Genomic DNA, 15393 nt, shown 5'->3' on the forward strand with positions numbered 1-15393 from the left:
CCAACACCGCCAAGTCCCACTTTCTGCAGTGCCGACCTTGCTGCCAAAAGGTTGGTAAGTATACGCTACACCCAATCACTTGGCATTAGATCTAAGCCCTCACATGGTTATAAGTAAATAATGTTTAAAGAGGAAAACATTCAGTGAAAAAACCAACGTGCGTTTCACTGTAATAGGCTTTGTCAAGGCAAACAATCCGAGGCACTGAAAGCCCTGGACATTTGTACCTCCTTCACTAATTATCATGTCCCTGACCTGTGTGTAATGAGAGACCAAGTTTTCAGTCTAAATGTTTTTAATGCATTAACTAATAAAGTTGTACTTTTTAAACAAGAATTAATTTACCCCAGTGTACCAAATCAAGTAACTAGCTATATTCCTTTAGCTTTGTATATAAAATAGGGATGTGCAGTCTCGGATTAGTTTGGATTTTCCCACCAACTTCTGATTTTTCCAGCCAAAAATCAGGTCTCAGAAGGAGGCATAACATCATCTTGGTGGGAAAATCTGAACTAATCTGAGCCTGCAGATCCCTAATATAAAGTAACTTTTGACAGTCATGGTCTATCCATATAAAATATTTATCTGTGATAATATTGATTTATCACACAAATAGACAATTAGGGAAGAGGTCATAAAAAGTCATTTATGTAAATAATTATTGTGGTAACCATGTACCCTCTTTTTCTGAAATAACATCCTTCCCTTGTCCGGTTCAGCATTCTATGCAGACACTCATGAATGTTCCACTGTTGTATCACCTGCTAAGAGAATTCCACAGCACCAATAGATTTTCAGCCTGTATGACAAAAGCATCAGGCCAAAATGTGGTTATAGGGACTTGCATATATACTTTTAGGGTAGTGGTTTAACCCTGGGTTGGCAGCCTTCCAAACACTATACTGAGTGGGTGCATTCTACACACTTTCTTCTTCTTGCATTATACTTGTCTGAATACAATGCCATCTTCCTGGAGTGAGAAGGCTTTTTGTTTTCAACATATACTAGGAGAGAGTTCTGGAGAGTATAACTAACCACTAAATAAATAGTATATTTGTAAATGGTCCCTATGGCAATATTACATTTATTTGTTAAAAAACAAAAAGGTGAAGGTATGAAAGTCCTTTTACGTTTTATTTCTACTGGTATTATATTACATTTATGTAAGCACTTACTGTACTTTATGTAAGCACTAGGATGAAAATTAATGCTATGATAATGTAAATTACAAATAATTAGAACAGTTCAAAATCTGTTCTTCATACATACTGGTATGCCAGGTAATACAATTAAGGCAGTGGAGGAACTACGCTAGTGCATGGGATGTAGCCTCTACAGTGCTCAGCTGTAAGGGGGATTGTCAGTGCTTGGATACCCCTCTGAGGCCCACACATGGAGCTGGCACACGTGCAGGGATTTATTTTGTATGCTCCAACTTCAGTTCTTGCTCAGAGTTGGCTCTTGTGAGTGGGCACAGGGCTAGTGTGAGTCTTCACTGAGTAGGTGCAGGCCCAGTGGGGTCACCAGAGGGTAATCACCGGCCTTTGTTGAATTGTGTTTGGGCTCCCAGAGATGCTCTGTTCCTCGGCTTTGTGAATTAACAAGCCTGTGCCACTTCCGTTATGCACATATGCACATTTCAGAAACCCTTAATAACCTAAGTTGTGTCCTGTTTTTTTGCTCTATATATATATTCCCTGAGGACGGTAACCCGAACCAGCTGTTGGAGCCATCCGGGCTCAGAGCGTGTCTCCCCGGGCCCTATGGAGGCAATACATTTCTAAGATGTGCTGAGTATTACCTTATATTATACTGCTTTATGGCTTGCTATTATACCCTGATGGTGACTTTTTAAACATTAAATATTTTTTAATGTTATTCTTTACAAAAGGTGTGCTGGATTTTTGCCCTATATAGGGCTTATTGCTACAAATCCTGTGATCCGTGCACTCCTGCACAAGTTTTGAGTGCGACCTAACATTTGCTTCTATATATATATACTTATATATATATATATATATATATACTTTTATATATATATATATATATATATATATATATATATGTGTGTGTATGTGTGAAATTTGCAGTTTATTTTCCCAAGTTTCTGCTACTAGTCTTTTCTAGTGTAAATGCGTGTGACTGTGTGTAATTATTACTACTGAAAATGGCTTATCGGTATACATTCTATTTGGTTAATTAATCTAGGTAAAACTATCTTTAAGATGCATAGGATGAAGAACAAAACTTGTGTCTCAGCAAAAAATATCATAGATGACATACATCTATATATAAAATACTTCTTGAAGAGAGAGCTGGCAAAATGCCATATTCCCAGTTATGGCACTTTCTGGAGAGGGACCTGTATGACACAGACATACAGTATGTAGCTAACACAGTGGCAAACCTGGAATCTGTATGAAATACCGCCGGCCGTGGCAGCCCGACAGATGAACATATCCCGGCAGCCCGACAGCGCTGGAAATCCCGATCGTCATCAGGTAAGAAATAACTAACCTAACCCCCCTAACCCTAACCCTCCTTAGGGGTGCCTAACCCTAACCTCCCCCCTTCCCCGCTGTATATAATATGGTGAATACTAGCGCACAAACTCTTGAATTCCTTGTGTAGATAAAGTCTTAAAAAATAGTACTTCACTTCCTGGAAATAACAGGTGGCTGCAGTTTTTCAATATTCCGTGTGGCAATCTGAGAGTATAGTGCTGAAAAATAATTATAAAACGTGCGCCTAATAGTGTAGTAATTTAGGGTAAATTGAACTTGTGCTCAAGGTAAGTAATGTGCGTACCAAAATTTAAATAAATATATGCTTATCTGATGTCCAAGTGATATTTCAATGGCAGGGTTTTCCAAGGGGTACTCTTTCTGTGGTAACCTTAAAATTAGGGTTTAGAATTTTTTGCCCATAGAAAAGCAATATGGTGTAGTAATTTTTATGCAAGGTAGTGGCAACAGTGGGCAACAAACATAAATCTGCGTACCAGATAGTGCATATAAAGGTGTCACTCCTCTGTGTTCCAGGTCATAAACAATCCGGCTCCATACACCACCATATGGTAGACCTCAGACCAGAAATGGAGAAAGTCTCCGTAAATAATTGTTTTATTTAGACCAAAAATGAAACACAGAGTAAAATCAAAATCTAAATAGAGAATAAATAAAGTAAATGCTTATCTTGAATAGTATAGCAGATAAGTCCACTTTAGGGGGTTAACGAGAACTTATATATATATATATATATATATATATATATATATATAATTTATTTATTTATTTTTTTACCTGGGTCCAGACCTAGCCTATTGGGGCGCAGCATTACACTGCTCCGGGTGCCATGGGTCTGCTTTTGAATTCTTATTCTGGCTGATGATTATGCTCTGATGGAACTATTTGCACAGAGCATAGTGAATGACATGATTTATTTTGTTGCACGCTTATTGAGGACATTACCACAGCAAGTATTTTGAATCACTTTCTATTTCAGACAAGGTATTTCTACTGAGCACGATTTATATCCCTGACAGTATGGTTGGTCTCTCTCTTCTATAGACACTTTAGCATTGGAAAATGTGTTTGCTATTATCCCATTTTTAGACACGCTGATACGGTTTCCTATGCCATACTGTGTAAATCCCCTAGAACTCAAGCTAGCGAGGTCTTCCGCCAATAACAGCCACTCATTGTTCCCTTAGAACTGATAACGTTCACCGGTACTTAGGTGGCCGCCTGGACTTAAACTCAGAGTAGCAGTGGTTTACACAGAGGCCTAGGAAGACCAGAGGTTCTCGGGAGAGAGAAGGTGCTTGATAGGAAATTTTTTGATTAATACTGCCGGGTTTAAGATGAAACTTGGTGGTGCGGCTTAAGAACTGGAGGTGTGGCTTTGTGAGCAAGTAATGCGGCTTTTAGAGCCGATGTGGTTTGAGTACTGATGGTGCGGCCTGAGAGATGGTGGTGCGGCTTAAAAGCTGGTGATGCGGTTTTGAGAGCCAGTATGGCTTGAGTGCCGGTGGTGCGGCTTGAGTGCTGGTGGTGCGGCTTGGAGAGCCGGTGTGGCTTGAGTGGCGGTGGTGCGGCTTGGAGAGCCGGTGTGGCCTTAGTGCCGGTGGTGTGGCTAGAGAGCTAGAGATACAGTTTTGAAAGCCGGCGTGGCTAGAGAGTCGAAGCACCTTGGGAGCAGGTAAATGGAAGTCCGTATGAAATAGGACACAACAACACAGACCATCTGCAGAGCCAAGGGATCCAAAAGGAAATGCTAGAGACCAGCGAGTACAAATAAGGAAAGGATCCAATCATGCTGTGCTGTGGTTCACACGTGACATCCTTAGGCATCTGCATCGCCTAGCAACTACTGGAAGAACTCCAGGAGAATCACTGGCAGATGATGGTATATTGCTGGAGGGAAACGAGTCATGACTGCGACTTGAAACAAGTAGTGGTTTACATAGATTACTACACACACCCTTCACCCATTACAGGTCAGGGAACACATGCAGCCAATAGTGCGTGCCTTTACAGACAAGTTATCCAACTGCCCCACTGTTCCACACGCTGGCCGAAGTGTCCTGCCAGTTTTCAGGAGGTTGGGCACTCCCACCGCTGCAGCCAGTGCAGGGAGAGTATAACAGAGTATCTTGATTTCACAGGGGTGCCCGGATAATTACCCCTTTATCGTCACTCATGGGATAGAAAGCCCTGGATACAAAAGATACCTTTATGAAAGGGTACTTCTGTTATACAGAGTGAGTATGGTATGATCCAACATCTGACAGATTTATTGCCATTTCAAAGACATTTTCAATGTTGAACAAAAACTACTACACTATTGGTCCTTTTTCTCTCTATTGTCCTTCTTTTTCCCTACGAGGAACATTATATGGAGTGACCTACAGTATAAGAAAAGGAATCTGGGATCACATCTTTTCCTTTTCATGCTACAGGAGGACTTTTGGACCAACCAAGTGTGGCCATAATTATATGTCTAAAATTCGGTTTTGCATGAAAAACCTAAACATTGTTTATTTGGGGGGCGTGGCCACGGCAGCAATAGTGTAGCTCTCCAGCTGATAATCCTGCTTACCCCTCCTGAGACCCCTATATCAACGTTACTACCCTGCTGTCTCTCACATACCTTGCCAGGAACCTGCTGACTTGGTTGGAGCTGTGTGGAGTGAGGAGAGTGGCTCTTGAGGGCCTCCATTGCATTCCCTGGGCCTGCCTATCTCCAGATCCTGTAATTCCAGAGCTGCACCCAGGCCTCTCCTCTCCTGTTGGCTTCTGTATTATGCAGCCTGTCTGTGCCTGACAAGGGGGCTTTGCTGGGAGCTTCTGGTCTGCTTCTCCTGCCTGGCTTGTGTTTAGAGTCAGGGTCAGGGAGGTTATCTCTGAGTCTGATACTGCCGGAGTTCTGCCAGACATTACTATTTCTCCCTGCTCTGTGTGGAGAACTGTCAGCTCTGCAACTGTGGGACTCAGCAGCACTTCTTTTCCTGTGAGTGATTTCTAAGTTTGGAGGAATCTCTGCCTGTTGCTGCTGCTGTGTCACTACCTGTGCATTTATATATTATAACTTGTCTCCTACATTTTTCTCCTACATTATATTAATACTATGGGGAAAACAGGTCATGCAGCTGCTGCAAAACTGGAACACTTTGCCCCTTCCTCCACTCCTGTGCCCCCAGTGTGTTGTGATCCCCAGGGTACATCCAAGTCTGCTGCATCTGGGTCAGATTCATCATCAGAAGTTACGCTGCAACAAGTGCTGGAAGCAGTTACCTCCTGCGAGACTAAATTGGCAGATAAGATTGAGAAAGTTCAATCCGATATATCTTCTCTTCATCAGGGTCTCCAGCAGGTCCGCGAAAGAGTCGGGGAGGCAGAAACACGTCTATCTAATCTGGAAGATTCCCGGACCCCACTACGGGCTCAAGTGGCCTTCCTGACATCCCAAATGTCCGCAATGCAGCATAATATTTCCGATATGGAGGGCAGACTGCGCCGCAACAACGTGCGGTTTGTTGGTCTCCCGGAAAGAGAGGAGGGGTCTTCACCTGAAACATTCCTTGAGAAGTGGTTGGGGGATACATATGGCAGAGACTCATTTACTAACCAATTTGCTGTGGAGAGAGCGCATCAGATCCCTACCCGTCCCCTGCCGCCTGGTGCTCCACCGCGCACATTTATAGCCAAATTTCTTCATTACCAGGACCGTGATACTGTGCTTCGATTGGCTCGAGTTAAAGGGCCACTGGAACGCAACGGTGTGAAAATTTCTATGTTTCCTGATTTCGCAATGGATGTCCAAAAAGACAGAGCTAAATTCCTTCCAATAAAGCGTCGTCTCCGGGATTTAAATCTTCAGTACGCTATGATTTTTCCATCTAAGTTGCGAGTGGTAGCGGATGGAGAGTCAAAATTTTTCTCTACACCACGGGAGGCTGCGGCGTGGCTGGACCAGAGATCTCCTGGGAACAGGCAAATGGCACCGGAATGACTGTACTGATTGCATTTGCTGATTATATTTGTTTATGGCCAGAAATTGCTAGTGTCATAACGACATTAAATAGGCCTTTTTCTGATATTCCAATATTTATATTTCTATAATAGTATTTATGTTGTGATATTGGTTGGATATTGTTCTATGTCCCGCTCCCCTTACTGGGTATATTTATTTATTTTTTTTCTCTGGTAGGGTTTTTCTTTTTCTTTTGTTGTTTATGTTGATATTTTGGTCAAAATATGGCCGGAGAGTTATGTTGCATTGGTGGTTATTTTTATTCCAGTGCCTTTTACACCTATAAGGATTGAGTAGTTGTATCCTGTGGGTTTTAGTGTAGTTTAGTTTAGGGTTTAAGTATGCCTAAGTTCGGGTGGGTATACAGGGTGGGGGGTGGTTTTGGATGGGTTGTCCAGTCTTTTTCTTACAAATGTTTTTTTTTATTTTTTCTTTACCACACTATTTTTAAGGTAACTTCAATTATGCTTTATAGTTCAATGTATTACAATGGTGAAACTTTTAACATGGAATGTCCGGGGGGTTAATGATCGTTTAAAGCGCTCTTTGGTCTTTAAAATGATTAAGCAATATGGCCCTGATATTTCTTTTCTGATGGAGACGCATTTGGTTGGGAGTAAGGTACTAGCTCTAAAAAGACCATGGGTGGGATGGGCTTATCACTCCTCACATACTTCATCGTCCAGGGGTGTCTCCATTCTTATTAATAAATCTGTCCCTTTTTCTTTTACTGCGGTCCAAACTGACCCTTATGGCAGATATGTGTTTCTGGATTGTGTACTGTATTCTAAGCCCATTTTATTGTTAGCAGTGTACATCCCCCCTCCTTTTTCATATGACGTTTTAAAAAAAGCTGCTGAATTTGTGGCCCGTTCTCCAGATACGCCAGTGCTCTGTTTGGGAGACTTCAATAATATAATGGACCAGTCTATGGATAAGTGGCGTGAGTCTTCAAGTTCTCTTTCTAAAGGTGGTGAGGGCTTTGCTAAGTTTGTAACTGACTTGGGATGGGTTGATGCGTGGCGAGTTAAACACCCTGGAGTACAACAATTCTCCTGTTTTTCCTCCGCGCATCACTCTTTCTCTAGATTGGATTTGGCCCTGGTGTCCCCATCTATTGTACCTAATATAACTAACATTGAATATAAAGCCAGAGGAATCTCAGATCACTCCCCACTTCTAGTAGAATTGAATATGTGTAGTCCTAGAGGTCTCCGTTTATGGAAACTACACCCCTCTTGGCTTCTTCAAATGGGTGCAGGTTCAGAGCTGGAAGTTATGTGGGATGGCTATTTCACTGACAATGTGGGATCTGCCTCTGTAGCTAATGTTTGGGACGCCTTCAAGGCCTATTTACGTGGGTCTCTGATCAAAAGGGTAGCAGAATTAAAAACATTTTATAGGGAAAAAGAACGTGTTTTGGAGAAGGCCTGTAGAAATCTTCAGTTGGATTACTTGGGGGACAGGTTGGAATCTTCACGTTTAAAATGGTTGACTGCACAGACAGAGTGGACTGATCATTTGACAGACAGAATGAACCGTAGACTGTTATTCCGTTCTCATTTATATTATATGCAGGCTGACAGAACTGGTAGTTTTTTGGCACACTTGATTCAAGCTGATCGTCCTTCTGCTGTTGTCTCGGAACTAATTGGGCCTGAGGGTTCTATGGTCACATCTACACAAGATATTGCAGAGGTTTTTAGTTTATTTTATAAAAACTTATATCAAACACAGTTGACTGAGGATGTTAATGCTTTGTCATTATATGTTGCTTCTGCTAGGCTTCCAAAATTGTCATCCAAGGCTCGGGCGTATTTAGATGCCCCGTTGACCCTGGAGGAGGTAGATGCTGCGATTAGTTCTTTTCCCGGTAACAAGGCACCCGGATCTGATGGGATTCCCATAGAGATATATAAAAAACATGCTCGTATCTTTGTTCCAAGACTTTTAGATCTGTTTAATGGGCTCTATGAAGAGAATTTGTTCTCTCCATCTATGTCTGAAGCCATAATTGTTGTGCTCCCTAAACCCGGGAAGGACCCTAGATACCCTGATTCCTATAGGCCAATTTCTCTAATTCCCACAGATGCCAAAATTTTGGCTAAGATCCTTTCTATTCGGCTAAACACTGTTATCACTTCGATTGTTCACCCAGACCAATCAGGATTTATGCCAGGCAAGTCGACGTCGGAGAACATTAGAAGGCTGCACACTCACTTACAGGCCTCCCATGGCGAGGAATCGTCCTCTGTTATTGTGTCATTAGATGCTGCAAAAGCATTTGACTCTGTGGAGTGGCCCTTTTTGTGGGAGGTCATGTTATGTTTTGGGTTTGGGCCGGTATTCTTGAAATGGGTAAAGCTTATGTATGCGAACCCTACTGCCAGGGTGTCAGTGAATGGGTTTATCTTCCCTTCCTTCCCCCTGTCTCGGGGCACAAGACAGGGTTGCCCCTTGTCCCCAACCCTGTTTGCATTGGCTATTGAGCCGTTAGCCTGTATTATACGTTCTCACCCTGATATTATAGGTCTACAATTGGGTAATAGAATGGACAAAGTTTCCTTATATGCAGATGATTTATTACTTTTTTTGTCTGACTATGTAACAGCTATGCCTGTGGTTCTTCAAGTCATAAACAATTTGGAATTTTTTTTGGTCTTAAGATAAACTGGGACAAATCATCTATCCTTCCTCTTAGGGGGTTGTATCCGGCTGTTCCCATTGTCACTCTCCCTCTCTGTTGGGTAAATAAATTTAAATATTTAGGTATCTGGATAACTAATTCCCCAAAGGACTATATAGTATTGAATGTTGAGCCCCTGTTTGTCTACTTACAGGGCAAACTTCAGTCCTGGCGCCGGCTCCCTCTTACCGTTACTGGTAGAATTAACTTAATAAAGATGGTGGTGCAGCCAAAATTTGTGTACGTTTTGCAGCATTCTCCTGTTTTTATTACAGATACATTGTTTAGGCGTTTGAATAGTCTTCTTTCTTCATTGGTCTGGGTGAATCATCGACCACGTATTCAACTGGCAGCTCTGACCCGATATAGGTCTGGGGGAGGTTTGGCTCTTCCAAATTTCAAATTTTATTATTATGCGGCGCAGATGGCACATATACGGTTATGGCTTCAAGATGACTCCCCTAATGCCCTGCACGTTTTGTTGGTTTCTCAGATTTTCCCTAACTTTACACCATTGCAGGCCTTGCTTGCGAGTAGAATTATACGGAAAGGCCCTCCCCTGTTGATGCAAGCTATTAAGATATGGAAATTAGTATCTAGTATTCTACAGTTTACGGGATTAGATCCAGACACTTCTCTATGTAGTTATCGTATATTACCTGAACTGGCCTCTTTACAGCTTGAGGTGACATGGGGTTCTAACGGTGTAACTACATTGGGTCATTTATATGACACTTCAATTCTTAAATCTTTTGCACAACTCCAAGAAGCTCATCATCTCCCTCAATCATATTTCTATAGATATTTACAATTACGGCATGCTCTCTCGGCTCAATTTTCAAATGGCCCTCCTCTAATTCAAATATCCCCATTGAAGTCATTCCTTTTATCTTTAGGTCCCCGGAAGACGCTTTCTTACTTATACTCCTATATATTGTCTTCTTATCATAAGGATAGTTTACCACATCTTAGATCAAAGTGGGAGAGAGATATTGGCCTTATAAGTGATACGGAATGGGATAATGCTCTAGAAGCTCCTCGTATTTCCACGACTTCTATAAGATTTCGACAGATTCAACTGTTTATTCTACACCGTACCTATTTAACTCCTGTTCGTTTGCTAAAATTTGGGGGGAGAGCATCTGACATATGCCCTAAGTGTAAAATTAGTAGCGGTACTTTCTGGCACCTTCTATGGGATTGTCCGGTGGTTAGCACTTTTTGGAATAAGGTTCTGAGAGTTTTGTCCAATACAGGTATTGCTCCCACTTTAGCTGTTTAGGCTCTATGGACAATGAGGTAGTGGACAGATATCTTAAACAATACATTGTCAATATGTGTACACTATCTAAGGTATGTGTGGCTCGGTCGTGGATGGCTCCTACAGGACCAGATTATAATGCTTGGCTGTCCTTGGTCCGTACCACTGTTGAACATGAAAAACATGTGTTTATTTGTCGCAAAGCTGAGAAGACGTATGGACGTATCTGGAGCAGTTGGCTTAAATCCTGTTATGCCAGTGCACTGCCTAATGATTGACCGGTATATTATTGTTAGGATAATGAGGTAGATTATTACTTTGTTGGAGGTAATGTGCTGTGTGATAAGTTGAGAATTTATTGGGATCTAGTTGATTTTGCCAATTTTTCAGGTGTTATTTTTGACAATATTCCAATATTTGTATAGTGTGGTATTTTATTTTTTTATTTTTTATTTTTTTTTATGTTTTATGTGTATATGTATGTATATGTATATGTGTATGTATGTATATATATGTATATTTATATATATATTCTCTATGTTTGTTGTTTTGGTATACACATTAATATTCTATTTTTTTTTTTAATAAGCAATGGATCTGGGATGCAGTTTGTAGATCTAGGTTTTATATTCCAGATACTGTTATTTGATTATGTATTTATGTGTATATGTGTGTATGTATGTATGTGTGTGTGTATGTATATGTATATATATATATATATATATATATGTTATTATTATTTTTATTTTTTTATTATATATTTTTTATTATTTATTTTGTTTGGTTATTTGTTAATGTATTTCTATAAACCAATAAAAATGTACTCAATTTAAAAAAAAACAACATTGTTTATTTGTATTGGATGCTCATCTATTGATCATTATTTAGATCATAAGCGAGAAAGAAAGAGGTTGAGCGCAGTGGGGAGTCATCATATATGTTTATGTAAAGTGCAGGGAGAGAGCTGGGGGAATCCAAGCTACTGAAGCAGTGCTGGGCTCGAGCCTGACCTTAAATGGGAGGCAGGCCATACGGGCATGCCCCCAATTACCGTCATCTAGGAGGTGTGGCCTATGGTGATTAGGCCACACCCAAGGGGCACCAGAGTCCCTCTCTGCACAGGGCGCAACTCCTCCTCGAGCTGGCCCTGCAGTTCACTAAGCCTCGTTCTAGGACTACAGAGACCATCTTGTAAAGTGAAGCTAATCCAAGATATAGCACTGGTGCTGGAGAGTTTAAGAAACCTTCCAATCTGAATACGGTTGAATGAGGTAGTCACCCTCACAAATTGTTAAAATATATGTTTAGAAAGCAATCGTACAGTTGGAAGTATTGATTTATCACACTCAAATCAATTTGCATAAAATAAACATTTATTATAAAATATTTAAACAACTAACAACTAGCATCAGGCTTGCATAAAAAAATGTAATTACAAATGTAAACATTTAGAAGTAGCTAAAATTGTAGCACTCTTAGATTTAACCCGCGATATAAACCATTGCATTGTTATGGATTTAATTTTTTCCAAACAAAGTAACTTGCAGTCTCTATAAAAGTCAGTGATGTACTGGATAACTGATGGACCCGTAACATGAAATGGTGTGTTTCCAACATATAATTTGCCAGTGGTTTATATCCCGGGATAAATCTAATAGTGCTACAATTTTAGCTACTTCTAAATGTTTACATTTGTTATGAAAAAATTTTATGCAGGCCTGATGCTAGTTGTTAGTTGTCTAAATGTTTTATAATAAATGTTTATTTTATGGAAATTGATTTGAGTGTGATAAATCTATACTTCCAACTCTACGGTTGCTTTCTATACATATACTTGTCAAGTGAAGGTGGCTGCTTTCCTAACTTTATCAAACTGGACAAATCCATGAAACTTGTGTGCTATGTTCATTCCATGCATCTTCTGATACCCTGCAATCCACTATATTGACTGGCAATTCTCTCTAATGTTGGGAGGGGGGGGACACGAGCAGGCCCCTTGCCCCCCATGGCTATAAATAGATATGTATATGGTACATTACATATTATTATTATTATTATTATTTTAAATTAGTCACAACCTTTTATTTGGAGTAGTTTAAGTTCATAAAAAAAAATCTAAGTTGGCATTTTATAACATTGATTAAAGGACACTACAAAAAAAATAAACACATTTTTGCTTACCTCCTGCAGATATTGTATCTTATTTTCTAAAAGCTCCCGAACATGCTCTGTTTCCTCCTGCCTCTGGTTATATTGCTGAAACAACTCATGTTCATTGTAGCCAGACAGGGTTCCACCATTAGTCCTGAAAAAGATCCCAATAATAATACATAATTAACATTATTCTCACACTAAATACACTTAGATTTTACAATAATGGCACACTATAGCTTTCAAGCTAAACTGGGTGTTCACCCATTTGTTGAGTCTAAAATTGGAAATTTGAATGTGTACTGTAGGTCCATTCCCCACCTCCCCAGGGATCCATGGCCTGTGCTGACTAGTGTGAATTGATAATGCTTTGGCCGGGAGACCCCTTGAAGCAGGTCCCAAGGCTGTGGCATTGCACCCCCGCTAGAAACTCACTGAGCCTGGTGCTGGTTGATAAAAATATGGGGGACACCTACGTCTTTTTCCCCCCATATTTTCACAACCAGGACTGTCTCAGATAAGCCCAGTGCTGGTTGTGCTTTTAGAGGGGGACCCCACGTCGTGTTACACTTTTATAGGTTTTTAAACACAGAAGCATGCACGCATCTCACAGATCTGTGTAACTCGCACCTGCTCAAGCTATACTCGCTAGCTTGAAGCAGGTCTATTTTTTTATGCTAAATTTAAATAAGTATTACAGTATGTGTTAAAACTTGCACTCTATTACATTGGCCAAGTTGTATATTTTTCATGGGAATACATTTGGAATCGAGTTTCGGCAGTGCGAGTTGTGGGGGTGTGAAAAACATGTGAGTTTGCATGTTCTCTGACCCTATTACATAAGGTGAGTTCTAAAAATGTGGGAGTATACTCACACATTTTCACAACTCGGACCCTATTACATTTAGCTCTTTGTAACTTGTCAGCAGCTGCCTAGTATGTCAATGTAAAACAGTACTTGCAGTTCCAGCGCTCCTCTGGGATAAATATTCAGTTATAAATAGTTAATAAATGAGAAGGATATTCTCAGAGTGGATTCTTATAGTATTCCTTCTTCATCGTCTCTCTTATATTCAAATGGTTTCAGATAGTAGATATGTGCAAATTCCTCAAAAGAATAAAAAGTAGTATATAGTGAAGTACAGTTTATTAATACATAAAAACATCCATAAACACACATATGGGTAGCAGCGTACCAGAAATATTGGGGTGCAGGACAACTCACACCCAAAACAGCATATACAGGTATGTAAACAGTCACCTCCCGGGATGGGTTCGTGTAGTCACCCTGATTCCTATATTGCGGTGGTTCGTCCTCTGACCCCTACTCCTGGTATGTATTAATGCCGCTCCTCTCTCACCAACGCGTTTCTGCTCATACAGAGCCATTCTCAAGGTGTGTGTATACCACCATATACTACTCTCTTAAATACCCTAAGGTATTCTCCTATTGGTCAATCTCTAAAATGTCCTAATTAACTTCCCCAGTGGACACAGTTAATAGCAATCCCAATGGATCTCACCTTAACAATCTAATTCCTCATCTTCCCAGTCTGTTTAATATTATTGCCGACAAAGATGGGGAAAAAAATAAACACAATCAAATAGAATCGCGGTATGCGTTCCATTTGCTGGAACGCACGCCGTTTCCGATGGACTTCCTGTTGTATCCATTTGAGATGATGTGTACTGACATCATCTCCACTTGTGATCGGCCATCTCCACAAACTCTGGCCTCCAACGCATGCGGTCCATCTATTGGGATGCACACCATTTCCGGTCCCGATCCCCAGAAGCAGCGTCACCTCAGCCTGGATGTACCGCCGATGCCTGTCACATTCAGCTCCAAGTCAGAGGTGCACTGCAACCGGTGGAACGCCCGTGTGAGGCCACCTCCATACTCTTTAATCATCCAGCGCATGCGTTCCATCCAATGGAATGCACGCCACTTCCGGTCTTAATCCCCGGAAATAACACTGTCTCAGTAAAGCTGTACCGCTGATGCCTATCATACTCGGCTCCAAATCAAAAGTGCGTCACAGCTGATGAACCGCACAGGACTTCCGGTACACCATACCCAGTGAACTTAACCCCTACTGTGCAAAATGACAATAAATACTTAATAAATATCTAAAATCAGTCCACATTAAAACATCATATAAAATACATCTTAAAAAATGTATCACGATAAACAGGGTGTAGAGTAAGTAGAGGAAAACATATAAAAATTACACTATAAAAACCATTTTAATTCAAACTCAACATTCAACCCATTGGCTATTAGGGATCCCATTTTATAAATCCATCTCCTTTCTGTTTGGGCCAAGTTCTGATCTACCTTGTTTTTTCTCCACGTTTCTGGACTATTTGGATACCAAGAACATATTTTAACAATGCGCAACATTGGTTATGACTTTCAAAAAATTTTTTAGATAATGAATGATTTACCACGCCATTTCTAATGTTGCGTAGGTGTTCGGCCCACCTGTCCTTCAAAGATCTGTTTACATACCTGTATATGCTGTTTTGGGTGTAGTTGTCCTGCACCCCAATATTTCTGGCACGTTGCTACCCATATGTGTGTTTATGGATGTTTTTATGTATTAATAAACTGTACTTCACTATATACTACTTTTTATTCTTTGAGGAATTTGCACATATCTACTATCTGAAACCATTTGAATATAAGAGACGGTGAAGAAGGAATACCATAAGACTCCACTCTGAGAATATCCTTCTCATTTATTAACTATTTATAACT

General features: G+C 40.5%; 1 protein-coding gene across 2 annotated transcripts in view; it reads right to left on the minus strand.

Annotated features, from left to right (window-relative positions):
* PDE4DIP (phosphodiesterase 4D interacting protein) overlaps positions 1-15393 on the minus strand; it is a 361535-nt gene that overhangs the window by 268545 nt on the left and 77597 nt on the right. Inside the window, exon 3 of one of the 2 annotated variants that reach the window (XM_088451272.1) lies at positions 12663-12786. In XM_088451272.1, the coding sequence (XP_088307398.1) occupies positions 12663-12786 (124 nt within the window). Of the gene's footprint in view, positions 1-3001; positions 3029-12662; positions 12787-15393 lie in introns of those variants that run through there. The other variant, XM_088451273.1, reaches the window with a different exon arrangement.

Source organism: Taudactylus pleione, unplaced genomic scaffold (genome assembly GCF_031769625.1).
Source record: "Taudactylus pleione unplaced genomic scaffold, aTauple2 ptg000543l, whole genome shotgun sequence".
In the NCBI taxonomy this organism is placed as follows: Eukaryota; Metazoa; Chordata; class Amphibia; order Anura; family Myobatrachidae; genus Taudactylus; species Taudactylus pleione.